Source organism: Pelophylax lessonae (genome assembly GCF_965119305.1).
Source record: "Pelophylax lessonae genome assembly, chromosome: 3".
Taxonomy (NCBI): domain Eukaryota; kingdom Metazoa; phylum Chordata; class Amphibia; order Anura; family Ranidae; genus Pelophylax; species Pelophylax lessonae.
In genome coordinates, this window is record NC_138770.1 from 73708923 (window position 1) to 73731109 (window position 22187).

At 44.0% G+C, this 22187-nt stretch overlaps 1 protein-coding gene across 2 annotated transcripts in view; it reads left to right on the top strand.

Moving 5' to 3' along the window:
• Positions 1-21859, top strand: part of SLC5A6 (solute carrier family 5 member 6) — a 98006-nt gene extending 76147 nt beyond the window's left edge. The window contains exons 11-15 of one of the 2 annotated variants that reach the window (XM_082251769.1): positions 2542-2628; positions 6182-6366; positions 10934-11037; positions 16069-16223; positions 21635-21859. In XM_082251769.1, the coding sequence (XP_082107895.1) occupies positions 2542-2628; positions 6182-6366; positions 10934-11037; positions 16069-16223; positions 21635-21799 (696 nt within the window). In that variant the 3' untranslated portion in view covers positions 21800-21859. The remainder of the gene's footprint in view (positions 1-2541; positions 2629-6181; positions 6367-10933; positions 11038-16068; positions 16224-21634) is intronic. The other variant, XM_082251770.1, reaches the window with a different exon arrangement.
• The last annotated feature ends 328 nt before the right edge of the window (positions 21860-22187 follow it).

The window sequence follows — 22187 nt, forward strand, 5'->3', positions numbered from 1 at the left end:
CGCTATAACTTTTGTGCAAACCAATTAAAATACGCTTTTTGGGATTTTTTTTTTACCAAAGATATGTAGCAAAATACAAATTGGCCTAAACTGATAAAATTTTGATTTTTTTTTTTTTTTTTTTTTTTCAAAATTGTCGCTGTTTTTTTGTTTATAGCGCAAAATGTAAAAACGGCAGGGGTGATCAAATACCACTAAAAGAAAGCTCTCTTTGTGGGAAAAAAAGGACCTCAATTGTATTTGGGTACAGCATTGCACGACCGCGCAATTGCTAGTTTAATATAACGCAGTGCCGAATTGCAAAAAATTACCTGGTCATTAAGGGGGTAAAACCTTCCGGAGCTGAAGTGGTTATTATCGCCTCACTACTCTGAATTGCTGATTGCTTGGTTGATGCCTACATGAAAGATATATTGTATACTGCCCATCATATTCTATTCTCTGGTACGGAGATTGGAGTGCCTCACGGTGGTGTGCTTTTATTTGCACGGAAGCTGGTGGAGGAATCTCTTCTCTTTATACATTCACATTGATATGTGTCAGCGCTGCATATGGACCCACATTGACAAATACCGTGTGACCTAAAAAATTGCAACAACCACCATTTTATTTTCTAGGGCCTGTGCTTAAAAAAAAAAAAAAAAAAATCTGTTTGGGGGTTCTAAGTAATTTTCTAGCAAAAAAAAGTCAGAATAGGCCTGATTTTCAAGTGGTTAAATCTAAACTTTGGTTGTCCTAAGCTGGATACACACTATACAACTTTTTTTTGATTGATTTATCTTCAACTATGTAGTGCAAGGGCCTGCCTGATTGCATACACATTGAAAGTGTTTAGGTCTGACCTCATATTATATGGTTTTGGTAAATCTAAAGTAAAAAATCTATAGAAAATTGCATTTTTGGAAAAAAAAGAACATTGCATAGTGTGTATCCAGCTTTAACCATTTGCCGAATGCCTAACGACGATTTACGTCAGCAGTCAGCCCCTCACAGGCAAAGTGACGTAGGTCTACGTTGCTAGCCTGTGAGGCTCTAGGGAGCGAGCGCCGCCGGAGGCACGCTCCCGCCCGCTCACAGACACCCCCCCGCGCACGAGTGACCGGCGGACCCGGTGTCCGCCGGTAACTCGCGATCGTCGGTTACACCGGGAGAAAGGCAGACGGCTAATGTAAACAAAGCCGCCTGTCCTTCTCCCCTGTGTAACAGCAGAGATCATACGGTCCTGCTATGTAGGACCGTTGATCTCTGCTGTTACACACACACACACAGCCACATCCAATCACAGTTAGGATCACGCCCCTAGGGACACACTTAACCCCTCCCTCTCAAATAAAGTTAACCCCTTCCCTCCCAGTGTAATTTTTACAGTAACAGTGCATATGTATAGCACTGATTACTGCAGTAATGTCTCTGGTACCCCCAAAAGTGTCAAAAATGTCAGTCAAGGGTCCGATCTGTCTGCCGCAATGTCGCAGTCCTGCAAAACAAAATTGCAGATCGCCGCCATTACTCGTTAAAAACAATAAAAATGACAAAAATCTTTCCCTTAGTTAGTAAACGCAATAACTTTTGCGCAAACCAATCAAAATGCGCTTTTTGCTTTTTCTTTTTTTTTTTTTTTTACCAAACATATATGTAGCAGAGAACAAATTGGCCCAAAATGTTAAAAAATTTTGATTTTTTTTTTTACATTTTTTTTTTTTGGGGAATTTCATATAAAAAAGATGTGAAAAATATTGTTGTTTTTGCAAAATTGTCGCTCTTTTTTTGTTTATAGCGCATGATCAAAAAATTGCACAGGTGATCGAATACCACCAAAAGAAAGCTCTGTGGGAAAGAAAGGACGTCAATTTCACTTGGGTACAGCGTAGCACGACCGCGCAATTGTCCGTTAAAGTCACGTAGTGCCGAATCGCAAACTAGGCCCTGGTCAGGAAGGGGGTAAAATCTTCCGGGGCTTAAGTGGTTAAGCTGGATACACGATATACAAAGTTCTTCAGATTTTTTCTTTTAGATTTACCAAAACCATATAATGTGAGGTCAGACCTAAACACTTTCAATATGTATGCAATCAGATAGGCCCTTGCACTACATAGTTGAAGGTAAATCTAATAGAAATCTACCAACAAAAGTTGTATAGTGTGTATCCAGCTTTACAGGAACTCCTTGCCCCAATTTATTGTCACTAGTTTGATGCAAGCTAACACCTCTGTAAAGTAGAGGGAGTCATTAGAGGCATCTGCTGCCTCCGATCACTGGATTACAGTGACAGTGTTTATCGGGTTGCAGGGTGTAGAAACAGGAAGAGCTGCCTGAGAATTGCTGGCACATCCAGGGATATGGCGGCCTCCTTGCAGCTACACAGCACTGTGGAGTAGGTGACAGACTGAGCCTATACAAAGCTGCAGAATCCCCCTGTCCATGTTGGATAAGTCAGTCGTGAATGATATTAACACTGTTGGAAGTATAGACTTGCCTGAGTCTAGGTGCACTTGAAGACATCTCTATTTTAATTTTTAATTTTTTTTTTCCTCTCTACAGGCAGCGCTGAGTATTTTCGGCATTGTTGGAGGCCCCCTCCTTGGTCTCTTCTCGCTTGGACTTTTCTTTCCGTTTACCAATGCTATCGTGAGTATGGTCTTACTTTGACAGGTTTCTCTTGTACCTGCGTGGCATGCCTTTCTAATATAGCACTACAGATCTTTCCAGTTTTTGAGGGGGCTTTTCAAGGTTGGAAATGTAACTGCTGCTACAGACCCTCTTAAAGTGGAACTCCACTCACCTCGACAACATTGTCTTACTTTGTCCCTTCCACAAATGCTAACAATGTTCATTTTTAGCATTTTTTTCTTTTTTTTTTTTTTTTGGGGGGGGGGGGTATTTTCCTTTACTTCTGTGTTTCCTGCCTAAAACAGGGCTCTCCTTCCTCCTAAGGCCAGAGAGATTTTAGTTCCTGCAACCACAGGTTGCAGGAAAGAATTTCAACAATGTGGGCTATGTGGGACTTTAAATGAGACACCGGCAGGTATGCCCAGCGTCTCCATCCCTGTATCGGAAAAAACAAATTGAAAAGGATTAAAAGAGGTGCATGGAAGCCAGCCAGCCCCCAGTCTGATGTACTCACTCTCCAGTCTGCCACCAACCAAGTAGACCTGTCTCGATATAAAGAACAGGGGTTTAGTTGATACACATTTGCAAAGGCATATGTAAGATGCATAGCCATGACATGGCACCCTGTTTTATCTGCAGTCCTAACACTTTTAAATTTGAGTGTCTCCACTCTGGGAGCACATGGCTAATGGATGGATAGGAGGCAGGTGGGAGGGAGCAGCCCAAACTTCCCCCAACCCACCCCTCTCCATGACTGGTTTGGTATCTCAAAACTCTAGGGAAAGAATTTCGGCCAATTCTCTCATCAACACAGTCCGTGTTGACAGGGGAATCCCTCCGGCCAAGCAATTTTGTTCCTCCAGCAGAAGGGTGGGGGAAGCCGTCCCCGCCGTGAGAACGCAGTGCTTGGCCAGAGGGATTCCCCTGTCAACACGGACTGTGAGAGAATTGGCCGAAATTCGTTGCTAGCGGCTATAACCGTTGCTAGTGATAATCGCATGTAAAATCCGGCTGGTTGGTTGTACCCAAGTTCATCTTGGGTTGTTCAACTTGGGAGCATTCAGCCTGCATATACGTGGTTCGAATCTCGGCCGTTTCCCACTGAACCGTCCAAGATTCGAATCATCTGTGGCAGGCTTTAGTCACAGCTATCCCAGGAGGCGATGTGTTTAGTAAGCTCTAGTTTATGTGCATGCAAGGCAGATGTTGCTTATGCACACAAATGCCACCGGGAACTACAGTGTCTTTTCACCAGAAGCTGGCGTAATTTGTACGCACGCATCAGTCTCTGCCAGAGCCCAGATGCCTGGAAGAGACTGGTGGAGCATCTGCCCATGCACTGATTTATTTATTTTTTTAAATCATGGTACAGAATGGGGGTTTTGGGGGTGGTTGGTAAATTTGGTTGTGGTAAAGTACTGCTTTAAAATGTAAGGGAGCCTAGTTGACCGCGGCTTGATTCAGAGTCTCACTAATTCACCCATTTAACCGATTTATAGTGGCACTTCACCCAAAATGGGAAGTTCTGCTCTCCCTCCCTTACATTTGCTAGTTTATTTTTTTTGGGGGGAGTGCAGGTACTGGATTTTGACAGGTACCTGCCTCCCCATCTCAGGTCAGATCACCATGTCAATCTGAGAGGAGGTTTGAGCCCCCTTCCCCGCAGCCTTCTGGGACACATCACATGTCCCAGAAGACTGCTGGACCAATCACAAAGTGCAGTGTGGCTCGCACATGTGCAGTTGGAAGCTTTTTCCTTAGTGAAGATGCCGACACCCGCACCCGAAAAAATCGATTGAAGAATCAGCTTGGGTGAGGACAGCGCTGGATCCAGGGGCAGGTAAGTGTACTTCTATTAAAATACAGCAGCTACAGTTTTTTTTTGGACTTTTGTCAAAGGAATGAGTCTTTGTGCAGAGGAACATACTACAGATAGAAGGGGGAAAGGGTTGGTGTTGGGTACGGTAGGGTTTTTAGGTTATAGCGAGGGACCCCATGTAAGTATGCAATCAAGGGGGTCAGTTTATATCATGAAGTGGCTGGTGTTGGTTTTAGTTGCAGGTAGTTGTGGTGTTAAAGTGGGTGTGAACCCTCACATATACCCAGTGAAGTGAACAGCCTCAGATGATACAGAGATTTAAAAAAAAACTCCCTACATAAGTTTTATTTGTATATCTGCGGTCTTCAGCTTTCTACACTGTTTAGAAAGTGAACATCGTGTTGGAATTTCTTCTTCCTGTTCCAGCACTGGGTGTGGAGTCTTGGCATACACTGTGTGACAGCTGATTGGAGGAAAGGCACACACCCTCACTTTACATAGGCAGAGGAAGGAAGGAACATGCAGAGCTGTGCTGTGAATAGACCAGCTCTCTGCTAAACTATCTCTATGCACCCACCTACAAATTTCCAGCTGCTTTTATCTCCAGTGTCGGAAGAACTTGTCAGAGGTTATGCTGATAACAGAGGAATGGAGCAGGAAAAAGATACGAGACTTAGGGCTTTGGTGAGAGATCAGTAAACACTACAGATATGTGCCCAGGTCAGATATTTTATGAATGGGGTTTACATCCACTGTAAGGGATTATAGCAAGGGACCCAACATGCGTATAGAAGCAATGGGCTCCATCCTTTGAGGAAGGGATTGGTGTTGGGTTCAGTTACAACTAGTGGTGTGGTTAAGAGCAGGGATTACAGCAAGGGGCCCAATGTGAGTGTGGAAGGAAAGGGGTCAGTTAATGAGACAGGGGTTGGTATTGAGGGTCAGTTACAGTTAATATTGTTTTTAAGGGCAGGGATTACAGTATAGGAAGGAACCTGTTGTGAATGTGGAAGCAAAGGGGTTAGTTTGGATGAAGAAAATGGGTTGATGTTGGGGTCAGGTATAGGTAGTGTTGGGAGTTAATGGCTATGATAGCGAGGAGCCCTTGGAACAGTGATGGCGAACCTTGACACCCCAGATGTTTTGGAACTACATTTACCATGATGCTCATGCACTCTGCAGTGCAGTTGAGCATCATGAGCAATGTCGTTCCCAAAACATCTGGGTTGCCAAGGTTTGCCATCACTGCTTAGAATGTGGAGGAGCTCTGGCACAAAAAGTAAGTATTGCTGTTTTAATATTAAATTATAGCTAAGCTCTAGGCAAAAACATTTTGTCCCTTAGATTTAGTCTTGGAAGGAGTCTGCAGTCCAAAACGGGAACAAGCAGCCTGGTGTGACAACGCTCTTCTTCCATAGATGTATTGTGAGCGTTGTCACCTTAGGACAGGAAGTGTTACTGGCCGGATCACTAGGGGAAAAAAAAATAAAAAATCCGTGCAGCCACGTCCACATCTAAGGACTTGAAAGCTGCAATATGTTACATTTTTGTTCTTAAAATGAAATGGGTTATCTTGGTTTTTTTTTCGTTCTGTGGAGAGATCCTGTTTCCAGAATTGTTATTGTGATGTTTTAGGTTTAGGGCTATACCTATACATTGGGTCGTTACTGGCAGGTCAGTGTTATTTTTGCTCCACTTTGTATAATTCCATTTTCTCTCATTCTTTCCCAATGTACCCTCTCCTTCACTCAGGGAGCCATCAGTGGTCTGATTGCCGGGCTAATTGTGGCATTTTGGATTGGCCTGGGTAGTTTTGTCAGCAGATTGCCGGCTGCTGCTACTTCCCCTTTACTCAATGTCACCAGTCCGCCGGAGTTGGGGAACTTCACTACCGCTGTTATGACCACCTTGCTGACCTCTGGAAACGCTACAAAAAGGTCAGTCACATTCTACATATTTATTGCAAAATTATAGCTATACCAGGCTGTCTAATTACTCTGGGGGGGGAGACATATAATGGTTTTGCATAAATTTGTATTGAATATTTTTTTTTTTTTTAAACCATACGTGGTATACTTGCGTGCTCTGTGCAATGGTTATACCCAGAGCAGCCCAGATCCTCCTCTTCTTGGGTTCCCCGCCAAAGCTCCTGGCTCCGCCTGCCGAGTGGCCCCATAGCAAGCCATTTGTTCTGGGGACACTAGTGTGTGCTCGCTCCCAAGCCCCGCTCTGTGTGTGTTTGACTCATTGCTGGATCAAGATCGGGCTCAGGTAAGTATAAATAGGGGTGCGTGGTGAGAGCTGCTTGCAGAAGGTTTTTTACCCTCATGCAGAGAATGCACAAAGATAAAAAAAAATTTCTGCCTTTAGAACCACTTTAACCTCTTGCCGACCAGGTGGCGTAGTTATACTGCGGCAGGTTGGCTGTTACGCGAAACCACGTACTTGTACATCGTTTTGTGTAGCAGTTAGTGTGGGTGCATGCGCCAATTGGCTAAAGTGGGAGCCAATCAGCGGGTCCAGCGGACGCAAAGTTTGCTGGGCACCCACGATCAATCCCCATAGAGACAGAACGGAGGTCTGCTGAAGTAAGCCTGGCACACCACTGTTCAGTCAGTAATGAACACAGGGATCCTGTGTTCCTCTTATTTAGGAACACAGGTCTCTGTGTTCCTCCAGCAAGTCCATCCCCCGCACAGTTAGAAAGCACCCCCTAGGGACACACTTGACCCTTGGATCGCCCCTGGTGTTAACCCCTTCTATGCCAGTGTCATTAGTACCGTAACCGTGTATATTTTTAGCACTGATTACTGTAGTGGTGTCAAAAGTCCAATCGCTGAACACCGCCATTACTAGTAAAAATAAAAATGACATAAATATTTCCCCTAGTTTGTAGACTAAAACCAATCAATGTGCGCTTATTGGGATTTTTTTTACCAAAAATATGTAGCAAATTACATATTGGCCTAAATTGATGAAAAAAAAATTCGATTTTTTAAAAAAAAATTTATTGGGAATGTTTTATAGCAGAAAGAAAACAAATATTGTTTTTTTTTTTTTTTTTTTCCAGAGCAAAAAATTTAAATCGCAGAGGTGATCAAATATCACCAAAAGAAAGCTTGATTTGTGGTAAAAAAAAGGACATCAATTTTATTTGGGTACAGCGTCGCACGACCACGCAATTTGTCAGTTCAATTTACACAGTGTCGTATTGCAAAAAATGACCGGAAAGTCTTACCTCCTTAATGACCAGGCCGTTTAAGTGGTTAAAGCTGAACCCCAGCTCTGTATTCATTAAAACATCATTAAATATATTTTTTTTAATAAAAGCACTGTAATGCTGAACTCAAGGGAAAATTTAAAGGTACACTTGTAGCTGGGCTGTCCCTGAGCTGCAAGAGTTAAAAACCCATTCTAGTGAAGTGGAATATTAAAAAGCAGCTATTCTTGCCCTCACTTATTTCCTCACTCCGACGGCCCATGTTCTTCTCCCTCTGATGCTCTAGGTCAGGGGTCTCCAAACTATGGCCCTCCAGTTGTTCAGGAACTACAACTCCCATCATGCCTAGTCATGTATGTGAATGGCAGAGTTTTACAATGCCTCATGGGATGTGTAGTTCCTCAACAGCTGGAGGGCCGTAGTTTGAAGATCCCTGCTCTAGGTTGTCAGCATCCCCATTTGCAATGCAGGTCTGCTGGTCCTACATTCTACGTGACGACATCCGAGTGGAGCTGCAAGGAGAAGTGGCTTTGGGGGACCATTTGCTTGGAGAGGAAGAATCCTACAAGAATGAGGGGAAATGTCACTGCTTTTAGTGTTCCCCCCCCCCCCCCGGCAAAAAAAAAATAAAAAATGCCATACATATGTTTAAGTATGTATTATTTACATAAAAAAAAAAGTCCCTTCTATAGCTCTCAGCCTCCGAACGGAACTGTGTTGGAGCAGTGCAAACTGAAAATGCTATTTAATTAATTTTTCATATTAAAAGCAAACTCATTCATCCATTTCCCCATACTTACTTATGCTGAGAAATCGCTTTGAAAAAACAACTCTCCCCCATAGAATTTCTGCAAGGGCCTTCACACATGTCGGAGTGTTAGGAGTAGGGATCGACCGATTATCGGCAAAGCCGATGTATCTGAATCGGCCCCGGATATTGCCGATATTTTGGGAAAGTGCCTGCAGCTAGAGGCATCACCCTGGTACCGGCATCCATAGCCGACGGTCGGCTGTCTTATAATGACGACCGATGTGGCTGAGAAGCTGCGCGGCTTTCATTACAAGGAGCGGGAGGGGATGTTCCCCCTCCCGCCGCCTTCCGCGGCTCTCCAGGGACTCCCGCCCCACCAAGAGACCCGGGCAACCTACCTGCATGGCCGCCAAAGACCCGATCAAAGCCGCATTCGGCTGTGATCGGGTCTCCATGTAAAAACCCAGAAGTGATGTCATGACACCACTTCTGGGTACTCAGCGCCAAATTAAAATAAATGACAGCATTCAAAACAGCCAAATTTGGCGTTTTGAATGCTTTTAAGTGCAGAGGAGGGGCTTGGGGTCTTTTAGACCCCCAGATCCCTCCACAAGAGTACCTGTCAAGTAAAAAAAAAAAAATTTAAAAATTTTAAATGGCCGATACGATATGCAATGACCAAAATATCGGTATCGGCAATTAAATAACTATATCTGTTGATCCCTATTTAGGAGCCTAGGTGACTATTTGTGCCTTTAGTTCCACTAAGAAATCTGAAAGTTGATGACCAGTATAAACTGCAGACCCCAGAGGTGCACACTGCTTGAGTGACAGGCTGTGGGTATCCTTTTCGTCAGCAGGCACAGGGAAGCTGGTCAGAGTTGATGGAAAGATGGATGGAGCCAAATACAGGGCAATCTTAGCCTGTTAAAGTCTGCAAAAGACTTGAGATTGGGGTGGAGGTTCACCTTCCTGCAGGACAATGACCCGAAACAATACAGCCAGAGCTACAATGGAAGTGTTTACATCAAAGCACATTCATGTGTTAGAATGGCCCAGTCAAAGTCCAGATCTAAATCCAATTGAGAATCTGTGGTAAGACTTGACAATTTCTGTTCTCAGACGCTCTCCATCCAATCTGACAGAGCTTGAGCTATTTTGCAAAGCAGAATGGGCAATAATGTCCCTCTCTAGATGTGCCAAGCTGGTAGAGACATCCCCAAAAAGACTTGCAGCTTTAATTGCAGTGAAAAATGGTTCTACAAAATATTGACTCGGGGGCTTATTACAAATGCACGCCACTTTTTACATATTTATTTGTAAAAAAATGTGAAAACCATTTATTATGTGCCACTTTGTGTTGGTCTATTACATAAAATACCAATAAAATACATTTTACGTTTTTGGTTGTAACATGATAAAATGTGGAAAATTTCAAGGGGTGTGAATACTTTTTCAAGGCACTGTTCAACCACTTTAAGGTGGTAAGCAAGCGTATACACTGTGAGGGCCATGCTGAAGCTTTGCCTCAATGGAACCCGTGTACTTATTTGTGGGGAGTGGTTTACAAAGTATAGGAAAGCAAGGATTACAAATAGCACACTGTGGAACATGCACCTTTACCAAACATGGCACTTGCCATCAGGGCAGCCATCAGGGGGGGACAGCCCATACACATGTAAGGGGCCCAGCTGCCCAGGCCCCTACGAAGGAGACCGAGTAGTTGCAGCTGTAGTAACTAGCAATTGCTGAAACATAGCGGCTGCAGAGTAAGCCGATGCAGCTGAAGGGATGTCTCCCTGCTGGATTGCGCTTTCTCTTTGCTGAAAATAGGAGGCTGTTTCTTTGCTGGATTGGGATCTCTATTAGCTGAATATATGAGGTTGTCTCTTCACAGAATTTGGGTGTGTCTTTGCTGAATATATAAGGCCAGCTCTTTACTGGATTGGGATTTTTATTTGCTAAATATATGAGGCCGTCTCTTTGCTGGATTGGGATATCTCCTGGCTGAATTTATGAGGCCATCTCTTTACTTGATTGGGATGTCTCTTTGCTGAATATATGAGGCTGTTTTTTGCTGGATAGGGATATCTCTTTGCTGAATATATGAGGCTGTCTCTTTACTTGATTGGGATGTCTCTTTGCTAAATATATGATGCCATCTCTTTTTTGGATTGGGATGTCCCTTTGCTAAATATATGGGGATGTCTCTTTGATGGATTGGATTCATTTGAATTTATTAAGTTATAAGAGTGTTAAAATAGAAGTGGGTGCACTGAAGGACTTGGTGGGATGGCCAGTAGGTGATTCAGTGGGATGGCCAGAGGGCGGGCCCTTTGGAATGTTGGTGGTCAGGCCCAGAGGGGCCCAAACCTAAAGCTGTGTAAGGGGCCCCAAAATTTCTGATGGCTGCCCTGCTTGCCATGTTTATATCCTCACAGGTCTTCTTTAACACCGTAATCTTGACTCCGCCAGTCCCACCTGACCAGACAGCAGGCTCACGGCTCTTTCCCTTTTTTCTTTATCCTTCCAGTGTTACCGGTTTGCAGAAGTTCTACAGCTTGTCCTACATGTGGTACAGCGCTCACAACTCCACCACGGTTGTCATTGTTGGCATCATCGTCAGCCTGCTGACCGGTAAGGAACCAATATAACTATTCCTTAGCCTACCTTCTGTACATATAACTTCAGTCTTCCAGTGGACCATGTGATAAACTGTCTCCAGCTTCTAACCAATGGGGGGGAAAAAAGCTACCCAAGAGGTGCTGGGACTTTGATATGAGTTTAAACAAAGTAAGAGGGCAAAAACTTTTGAAGAGCCCACTGGCTTGGGTGAGGCTGCTTACGACTGACAAGTCTAGTGTCAGGGGCTAGGTCTTAGAGGAGAAGACCAGAGCGGAGAAGACCGGATGAAGATTTTTAATAAACTTTTCAAAACGTCTCCTGTCATTATTTACATACACTGCCTTTTATGTGGTGAATGGGTAGGGGTACAATGTACCCCATACCCATTCACATAGGGAGGGGGTCCGGGATCTGGGGGGCCCTCTTGTTAAAGGGGGCTTCCAGATTCCGATAAGCCCCCTGCCCGCAGACCCCCCACAACCACCGGCCAGGGTTGTCGGGGAAGAGGCCCTTGTCCTCATCAACATGGGGGCAAAGTGCTTTGGGGTGGGGGGGTGCAGAGCCCCCCCTGCCCCAAAGCACCCAACCCCCCCATGTTGAGGACGTGTGGCCTGGAATGGTTTGGGGGGGTGGGGGCGCTCACTCGTCCCCTCCCCTTTCCTGGCCTGCCGGGCTGCATGCTCGGATAAGGGTTTGGTATGGATTATGGGAGGGACCCCACGCCGTTTTTTTGTCGTGGGGCTCCCCTCAACCATACCAGACCCGAAGGCCCTAATTTGGAACCTGGGGGGGGGACCCCCACACCGTTTTTTCCCCCATTTTGGCGTGGAGTTCCCCCTTAAGATTCTCAGAGCACATCACACCACAAGTCGGATCATCCTGATCCGACTTGTGATGCGCCTTCCATTCAAATCAATAGGCTCCCATAGGGAACCATTGATTTTGAATGGAGGCAGAAAGAACGCTGCTAAAAGCAACGTGGCCAAACATGCAGTAACGCCACTGGAAAAAGCTACTAATAGCACGTTTTTACAGCTGCTTTTTCCTGGCATTGAAGTAGTTCTGCAGCTCGTTTTTCTGACGCCCTGTGTGTATGGGGCCTTAGCCAGCATTCGTGGATGAATAATAATCTTGGGGGTTTCCACAGATCCTCTTGCCAGTTTTAAAGGGGGGATATATGAAGAATACGCTCATAGTGTAGTATGTAAACGATTTATTAAGAAAAAAGCTGCTAAAAACGTATATAAGAACAGAGTATCCAGCATTTGTTTGTGAGCGCCGTGCTCATTCCGGTATTTGCGTCACTTCCGGTAACCTCCGTTTACTCCCTGCGCGTTACGTCACAACCATGTGACTTCTTCAGGGGATAAGAGGATACTGTTGGCCACCTTTTTATAGTCTTATTGGTAGAAGTGTCGGCCATTTTTAAAGAAGCCAGATGCGAGACTGATAAGATCTATACTGACACCATTTTCCCATAGCCAAACAGGGAGTCTACATAGAATAATCCATTAACTGTGTCTATTTATGTCTCCATAATTTGGCAGCTCGTAACCCATGTAGGCTTATTCAAAAGCGCTATAATTATGGATCACGATCAAAACTTAAATGGTTATAGTATCGAAAATACCGGTAGAGACGTTGATAATTAAATATATTAACCGGTATGCTATATACCTTACACAAGCAATCACAATCAAGAATGATGATAAACAACATCTAAAGTAGACAAAAACTCCTCTCTATATTTAAAACGGTGTTAAAAGAGAAAAAAAAATACAAAATAAAATAACATAAAATAAAAATGGAGATGACCACTATGAATGTATTTAATTCACCTGATCTGCAGTAAAGCCCCTCACTGATATAGGGACAATAAATAAGCAGTACCTAAATACTACTTCAAAATAAAGTAGAACTCCTCATGAGGAATAGGAGGGTATTCTGAGCAACCTACAGAGGGAACTATGGGGAATGTCTGTCTGTAGGGAATGACTTAACTTTTCTCCTATAGAGCATATTTACCTTCTAATATATTAGTGATTGTCTGAATGTTAAGTGTAGAGGGGTCCTAATCTGAAAATTTAAGATAAAACAATATCAGAGAGAATGATGAGTTGAATGTTTAAATAGGATGGTAAACTTAAAAGTCACTAATTGACTTTTAATATTAGTGACTATATTATTATTTTTCTCTCTTCTTTTTTTTTTTTTTTTTTTTTTTTTTTTTATATATTTTTTATTATTATTTTTCTCTTTTTAACACCGTTGTTTTAAATATAGAGAGGAGTTTTTGTCTACTTTTAGACGTTTATCATTATTAGTGATCGTGATTGCTTGTGTAAGGTATATAGCATACCGGTTAATGTATTTAATAATCCACGTGTCTCCCGGTATTTTCAATGCTATAACCATTTTAAGCTTTGATCGTGATACATAATTATAGAGCTTTTGAATAAGCCTACATGGGTTATGAGCTGTCAAATTATGGAGAATTAAATTGATTAATGAATTATTCTATGTAGCTTCCCTGTTTTGCTATGGGAAAATGGCATCCGCATAGATCTTATCAGTCTCACATCTGGCTTCTTTAAAATGACCAACGCTTCTACCAATAAGATAGACTATAAAAGGTGACCAATCGTATCTTCCGTTATCCCCTGAAGAAGTCATGTGGTCGTGACGTAACTCGTATGGAGTAAACTGAGGTTACCGGAACTAGCACAGCGCTCACAAACAAATGCTGAATACTCTGTTCTTTATAGAAGTTTTTTTAGCAGCTTTTTTCTACGTACTACACTATGGGCATATTCTTCATATATCCCCACTTTATAAATGGCGAGAGGATCTGTGGAAACCCCGAAGATTATTAATCATCCATGAATGCTGGCTAAGCATTGGGAAAGTATATAAATACAGAGGACATCTAGCGGTGAACAAGACTTATAGCAGTTTAATTGGCTATTTAATACTTTATGCTTGTTCAAGCATAATTGGGGTGAGAGGCTAGTAAGCACAGTGGTGACACTTTGGATGAAGATAAGAATAATTCACACACAAACTTTCTGCTTTATGGTGAAGGGAGATCCCTCCGATATACATTATGGACTTTGTCTATGCATGCAAAATCACAATTTTTGTATGTTTATCATCAGTTTGTGCAATACGAGTTTGTTTTTCTGCAATTTTACACTAATGCACAGTGCACTTTGAAGGATATCTTATGATAGCCTTTTGCACGTTTATTGTATCTCTCTTAATAAAGTGATGATTATTTATAGGGATTCCCGCAAATAAATTGTGGTATTATAATAACACTAAACAGTTCAGCACTATAACCACAGCCTTATACTGTGTTAGAATAGTCATTCTGGTCACCAACTTAAAAAATTCAGTCTGTTAAAAATCTGTGTGACAATTGAAAAATATGAGTCACAACAGCATCAGTCAGTTAAGCAGATGTAAAAAGTATCCAGATTAAAAGCAATAGGTAATGGTCACATTTGTGCAATCCAAGCTGCTTTCCTTACTTGTAGGGGTCTATGCTGGCAGTGATGGAACCGTGTGCTAGGAGATGTATAAGGTGGATCGGCAATCCTCACCCTTGCTCTATTGTGGAAACAATTCAGGGGCCGGAGCCGTACGCACCGAAAGTGAGGCATCTGGTGTGATATCACCAGGCCACCGCTGAACACTGCAGGAAAGCCACTAGGCAGAAATCAAAGCAACTTGGAACTCAAACAATCTACTTTTGCTATGACAACGCGTTTCACACATGCAGGCATCAAGCCTCGAAACGCATTGTTGTGTCAATAATAGATTAAGTTCCAAACCTCCTGGCATTACCACTCAGTGACTTCCTTTGCACGCATCTCCGGCCCCGGGATTATTTTCACACTAGCGCAAGGGTGAAGATTGCCAATCCAACTTTCACATCTCCTGGCACACGCTGTTCTATAGAAAATATAAATAAAGTGCAGCGCTAAAACAGGGAATAAACCACAAAGGTCCACTGAAAATTTTCAAATAAATGATAAAAGGTGAATACTAAAAAAAATAAATCCCATGTGTAAAGGTGAAAGAAATATCCAAGGTGATGTGTGTGGTCACAGTAGTTGCCAGATCCCAACACCATCAAAGGTAAATTAAATAAGCACTCACCAGATACTGTAGACCCAAACTACCATACAGTAAATGGATTCTAGGAAAATATCCCCCCCCGGACAATATCTTCCCTGGACAATATCCCCCTAGACAATATCCCCCCTATGTCCCGGGGACATTGCCGGGGGGATGTTGTCCCGGGGGGGGATGTTTTCCGGGGGGATATTGTCCTGATACCCAGTAAATGGGTCACATAGGGTTCAAAAAGTAGGTCTTGGATTCCCCCGACTTATGCTGTAACCTTGGATGCTCCAATTGGTAGTTCTAAGGTGATATTGAGGGAGAAAGAGGCTCTCAATCAACCGGTGACCTCGGATAATCAGTGCAGCTCTTGCAGTTAATGTCCCTCGCTGTTCTATCACACAGATATTTAATAAAGACTGTTCTTTTTAAAGCTGGTGACCACATTGACTCTTTTCTAATATAAGGCTGTACCATCAGCTTTGGGTAGGTGATGAGTGAGTTCTGAGCGCTCTTTTAGAAGTGTATTGGGCTATGGCCTCATGACAGACAAGGCTACCCTCCAGTGGGTAATCCCAGCAGGTTACCAGAAAATGTGTATAAATGGAAGGAGTCCCAGACCAAATGATAAGATTATTTTATTGTTGTGCTAAATGCCACAGCCAATGTTTTTCGGAGGTCAAAGGCACTGCCCCTTTTATCAGGGCTTCAGTTAAAAATGAGAACCTTGAATGGACTCAAAATAAGGCTTTCCTGTGGGAATCTGTGCAGGGAAGCTGATTGTAGGATAGAAAGAATGTCTGGCCAGCAGTATCTGCATGAACAGTTAAGATAATCTTGCTTTGTGCATGCTTCATGGTTAGCAACTGTGATGGAGCTCAAGGTTTCGTTACTGAACATTGATTTGTGTGTTTTCAGGCCCCATGAAGGGGAAGGATGTGAACCCTCGCACAGTGTACCTCGTCCTCCCGAAGCTGCTCTTCTTCCTGCCGGAGAGATACAAGGAGAGACTGCGGTTTGGGGTGCCTCACATACCAGAGGTAGGGGAGCACCAAGAGATGAGACTGTTGAAGGTACATTGTATTGTCTATGTCCAGCTTGTCTTACCTAAATAAGACCTGGCCCAAAGGATTGTATACATGGAATGAGTTTTTTGGGGTTTTTTTGCCCCTCTGTACAGTTTAGGTACAGATTTGCAGCCATTTGGGTTACTCCCACAATGATATCATGTCGTCTTTGGAATGAGGTCATCAGTAGGTTAGTAGGCTATGAAACAATCCTCACACCTGCTCTAGGAACAGCATAAACCTATTTAAAAACGTTCTTCAACACATTCACTGGCGCTTATAATGCAGATTCGCAAGTAATTTGCCAAATTTGTGATATAATGAACGTGGGTGAAGGTATAGAACTTGTATAGTTATGGCCAGCAAATGTTCTAGACAGAGCTCTCCATAATGCTGAAACTGTGATTTTATGCTTGGAGGGTTGCATAAACCCCCGCCCTTCTTCTTCTTCTTCTTCTTCCTCTTCTTCCTCTTCCTCTTCCTCTTCCTCTTCCTCTTCCTCTCCCTTCTTCCTCTTCCTCTTCCTCTTCCTTCTTCCTCATTTTTTTTTCTTTTTGTTTTAAAAATGTATGTTCAAGAACAGGGCTGTCAAACTAAATTTCTTCATGGACCGCATCAGCAGTGTGGTTGCCCTCAAAGGGCTGGTTTATTTAGGGTGCGCTACGTACAGAGTGCAGAGTTCATGGGTGCGCTACGTACAGAGTGCAGGGTTCATGGGTGCGCTACGTACAGAGTGCAGGGGTTTATGGGTGCGCTTTCTACAGTGTTCAGGGTTCATGGGTGCGCTACGTGCAGGGTTCACGGGTGCGCTACGTACAGGGCGCAGGGTTCACGGGTGCGCTACGTACAGGGCGCAGGGTTCACGGGTGCGCTACGTACAGGGAGCAGGGTTCACTACCTACAGGGTGCAGGGTTGTGCTGACCCCCCCCCCCCCCCACCCAGCGCTTCTTTTGTATCTCTCTCCTACCTGGCCCAGTTCTAGTACCTTCTTGTGTAGGCGGCGTGCCTTGCGGGCATCTCCCTCTCCCTCCTCTGTCGCAGGGGTCGGTTAGGTCACTGAGCAAAGCTGTCCTTTGTAAATGCAGAAGGCTTCTGTATTTTGCAAGTGAAAGCTGTAGGTGATGGAATGGAGTTCCAGCTGCAAAACTGGGCACCAGGGCCACACATCAAGGCCTGGCTGGCCGGATTCGGCCGTGGGCCTGGTTTTTGACACACCTGTTCTAGAACAACAACTTCATACATTCATTAGACCGTTATATTAAAGGTCTAATAATTTGCAGATTATATTTAATCTTGCATGGTAGCAGTGCATGTGTTTTTATAATAATAAATTACTGTAAATAACTTTCCATCCCATTCACACCAGGTGTGTTAGGCTGCACTGGACGGCCATGTCCAACAGTTCCAAGGCCTTGGTGTGTCCTATTTGTTCAGTCCACATTACCGTGTTGTGGTGGTATGCAATAAAATAATAATAAAAGTTAGACCGTGCGATCCTTTTAGGGTGTTGCAGCACAGCACACTGCATCACATTGCAACAAGTTGAATTAACATGAGAGAAAATTCAATTAGTGACATTCCAATAAAGTTAAAAAAAAAAAAAAAAGAACAAAATTGAATTGTGCTGTAATTAGCACTGTGTATTCTACAGAAAATGCAGCTGCTGGTATGAACTACTCTTTACATCGAAACTTTAAGTCGAATTCCAGTCTAACAATAGCTATGTTTGCAGACCTCTGACATGAAATATGAACAATGCATATCACTCTATAGTGTGTACTTGTGTCAATCCAGATCACGAAGTGTCAGTTCTCTCTGCTGCCTGGTTCCTCTGCTAGCTGTATGTGTCACTTTAGACCAGATTTCCTGACACTAAGAGCAAAAATGGTTACGGCTAGGGAGCTCCAGCATACAGCATGTGATTGACAGCCTCATCCCTGTTCCTGTGTGATTGTGGGGGGGGGGCTCTTCAGGGCTAATATGAAAAAACAAATAGACCATGTACGCTAATTTAGACAACAACATAAATCCATTATATAAATAACATATTAATGAATCCTAAATTTAAAGGGATTGTAAAATCAGAAGGTTTTTTTTTATCTTAATGCATTCTATGCATTCTAGATAAAAAAAAAAAAACCTGTGTGCAGCAGCCCCCATAATACTTACCTGAGCCCATCTTTATCCAGCAGTGTTGCAGGGGTTTCTCAGCTGCTCCTCATTAGCTGGGACAGCAGCGTGGATTTCAATTGGCTCCGACTGCTGTCAATCAGTTAGTCAGCCGATCAGGAGAAAGAGGAGGCAGGCTGGGTCGCTGCTCCTTGTCTGAATGGACACAGGGAGCTGTGACTTGGCTCAGGTGCCCCCACAGCCAGCTGTTTGCTGTGGGGACACTCAACAGGAGGGAGGGACCTGAGAAGAGGAGAATCCGGGCCACTCTGTGCAAAACCAACTGCACAGAGCAGGTAAGGGCTCTTTCACACGGTCCGCCTCCGTAGGCGGATCCGTGTTGCTCAGCGAGGATCGATCCGCGATCCCCGCTGAGCCGGCAGATGACAGCTCCGTCTCCGCTTGCAGAGCGGAGAGGGAGGTGTCTCAGCCCCCGCTGCCCTCTATGGGGGATCGGATGAGAGCAGACCGCTTGTCCGCTCTCATCAGATCCAATTACTGAACGGATGGAAAAATAGGGTTTCCATCCGTCCAAATTTCACGCACAGGATCGGATGCGGATGGCAGCGGGTGTCAGCGGAGGTGTCTCCGCTGACATCCGCTGCCCCATAGAGCTGCATAGAGGATCCGATAAGATCCGCCTAAAAAACTGACAGGCAGATCTGATCGGATCGCCCGTGTGAAAGAGCCCTAAGTATAACATGTTTGTTTATTTAGAAAAAAAAAAAGAGACTTTTACAATCACTTTAAGCTAAGAGTAAAATGTATCAAATTGTCACTCATTCACACAGGATCCAAATCTTTAGACCAGGGGAGGCAAACTCCATTTCATCATAGGCCGCATTAGCAGTATGGCTTCCCTCAAAAGGCTGGTTGTATCTAAGGTGCACTACATACAGAGTGCAGGGTTCAGGAGTGCGTTACATACCCCCGGGTTACAAACATCTGACCTACAAATGACTCCTACTTACAAATGGAGGGAGACAACAGGAAGTGGGAGAAAATCTACCCCTAGGAAGGGAAATTCAATCCTGTAAGAGTTATCTTGGGAAGAAGGTGTCTCCACCTGAAGCTTTATCACCAATCCTTGTTTCCGCAACAACCCAACATTTTTCAAAATGTAAATGTCACATGGACAGAAAGTGAGGGGAAATCTTCTGAATAGGGGCAAAGACAGCAAAACAAATGTTATGGAAGTGTTGACCCTTTCCTATGCTATTTAAAAAAACTTAAACATTTTTTTTGTCTGGAGCTACACTTTAAAAAATATACCTGTTTCAACTTGCATACAAATTCAACTTAAGAACAAACCTACAGACCCTATCTTGTTTGTAACCCGGGATTGCCATACAGATTGCACTCTGTACGTAGTGTAATCCTGAACTCTGCAATCTGTATATACCGCACTCCTGAACCCTGCACTCTGTAGGTAACGCACCCCTGAGCTCTGCACTCTGTACGTAGCGTAATCCTGAACTCTGCAAAGTGCATTACGTACAGAGTGCAGGGTTCAGGATTACACTTCGTATGTAATGCACCCCTAAATTCTATACGTAGCGCAATCCTGAACTCTGCACTCTGTACGTAACGCACCCCTGAACTCGGCACTCTGTACGTAGCGTAATCCTGAACTCTGCACTCTGTACGTAATGCACCCCTGAACTCTGTACGTAGCGTAATCCTGAACTCTGCAAAGTGCATTACGTACAGAGTGCAGGGTTCAGGATTACACTTCGTATGTAATGCACCCCTGAATTCTATACTAGCGCAATCCTGAACTCTGTACATAACGCACCCCTGAACTCTGCACTCTGTACGTAGAGTAATCCTGAACTCTGCAAAGTTCATTACATGCAGAGTGCAGGGTTCAGGATTAAACTTCGTATGTAATGCACCCCTAAATTCTGTACATAGCGCAATCCTGAACCCTGCACTCTGTATGTAACGCACCCCTGAACTCTGTATGTAACGCACTCCTGAACTCTGCATTCTGTGCAGAGTTCAGGGGTGTGTTACGTACAGAGTGCAGAGTTCAGGGGTGCGCTGTGTACAGTGTGCAAACCCAATAATGTACAATATGAGATGATGGGAAGTGTAGTTACCGTATTTTTCGCCGTATAAGACGCACTTTTTCTTCCCCAAAACTGGGGGGGGGAAAGTTGGTGCGTCTTATACGGCTAATACACATTTTGCCTGCTGAGTCCTGACGTCGCAATGGGGGCGGTGCCGGTGCGTGCGTCAGTCACGCACCGTCACCGCCCGATCTCCTTCCTGCCGGACCGAGAGAGCCGCCGTCAAAGAAGACAGAAGAGGGCGAGAGGAGCAGCGCCGTGGACATCTCGCAGGCAGCCCAGGAGAGCAGGTAAGTGATTGAAGCCGACCTGTGCCATGCCTAAAACATCACCTGTGCCATGCCTAAAACATCACCTGTGCCATGCCTATACCCTCACCTGTTGATATAAAATATTTTACTGCAGTATTTGGTTCAGAATCTTTTTTTTTTTCTAGATTTTTCTCCTTTAAAATTGGGTGCGTCTTATATGCCGGTGCGTCTTATATGGCGAAAAATACGGTAATTCATGAGTAGTTATTCTAATTTATAGGCAAAGTTTAGGGTTTCCCCCCCCCCCCCCCCATCTTCTGTCTAATGACAATGGTCACCATGGCAAGCCGGGACTGTGGATGTCTTGGGTATACAGACAGCAATAGACGTTTTATTACCTCCCTACTCTATCCAAGATCAGGGTCTGAAATCATGAATACATGCTTGAATTTCTTTTGTTTTAATACTAGCAGTGTAAGTACGCCAATTTGACTTTGGTATTAACATCATCCCATCTACTGTACAGCAGAGAGGAAAGGGAAGCAGTACAAAGAGCCAATCAGAAATGTTGCACGGCAAGGGGCATGCTTGTAAGAGGGGTGAGCAGGATGACAGAGGGATGGGCCTATCGGTTTGCTGCTTCTCCTTCACGGTCCTGTCAAAAGCTGCGGGAAGATGGGGAAGACCTGTATTTGTTGATTGCAGCAGAGAAAAATCTGGTCTGCTATCCTGTCAGACATGGATAGACACGGGACAGAAATACAAATCCTTTGGTCTGTAAACAGGAACCAGATATGTATTTTGTGCAGTAGATTGCTTGCAGTTCTGCTTTTTTAAAAAGTATTTTGGCTAGACCAGCTTTTACAGTAATTCTCTTGGCTAACGGGTTATTTTTGTATATCCTTTTTTTTTTTCTCCCCAAAGGATGAACAGAACCTTCCGAAGCCCTTGGTGGCTGACAAACCCTGCAACGGTTTCCTGAACGGAAGTGTGAAGGGGCCGGAAAAAGATGAAATGGAGGAGAACTTTATGGGCATTTCTCGCCCTGATGGTGGACACTCATACGTGGTCCATGAGACATCTCTTTGATATGTGTGAAGATAAGACATTGGAGAAGACACAGCTGCCGGCTGGACCGTGCTCTGAAGATCCCACTGGTGGTCCTTTCCAAAGTGCTGCCTTCAGGACCTAGATAGAGGATGCAGGTTCCTATGTCACCCTGTTAGTTCCATCCTCTCTGTGATGTCACCCTCCTAATGTTCTGCTTTCACCTTACTTGGCTTCGGTCAGTTTAAATGGTTCTAATTCAGATCGGCACTGACTTCCTCTCACAGTTAAAAAACTTGATCCTGATAGAACATCTTGGGTCTTCCAGCAGACACAGCGACTTGGAGAGCTCATCTCTGAAATCAGAACAGTGTTATCTGTCTGCCTTGAGCCAGTTGGGCTTCTACCGCTAGGTTTGGTGCCGGTTTCT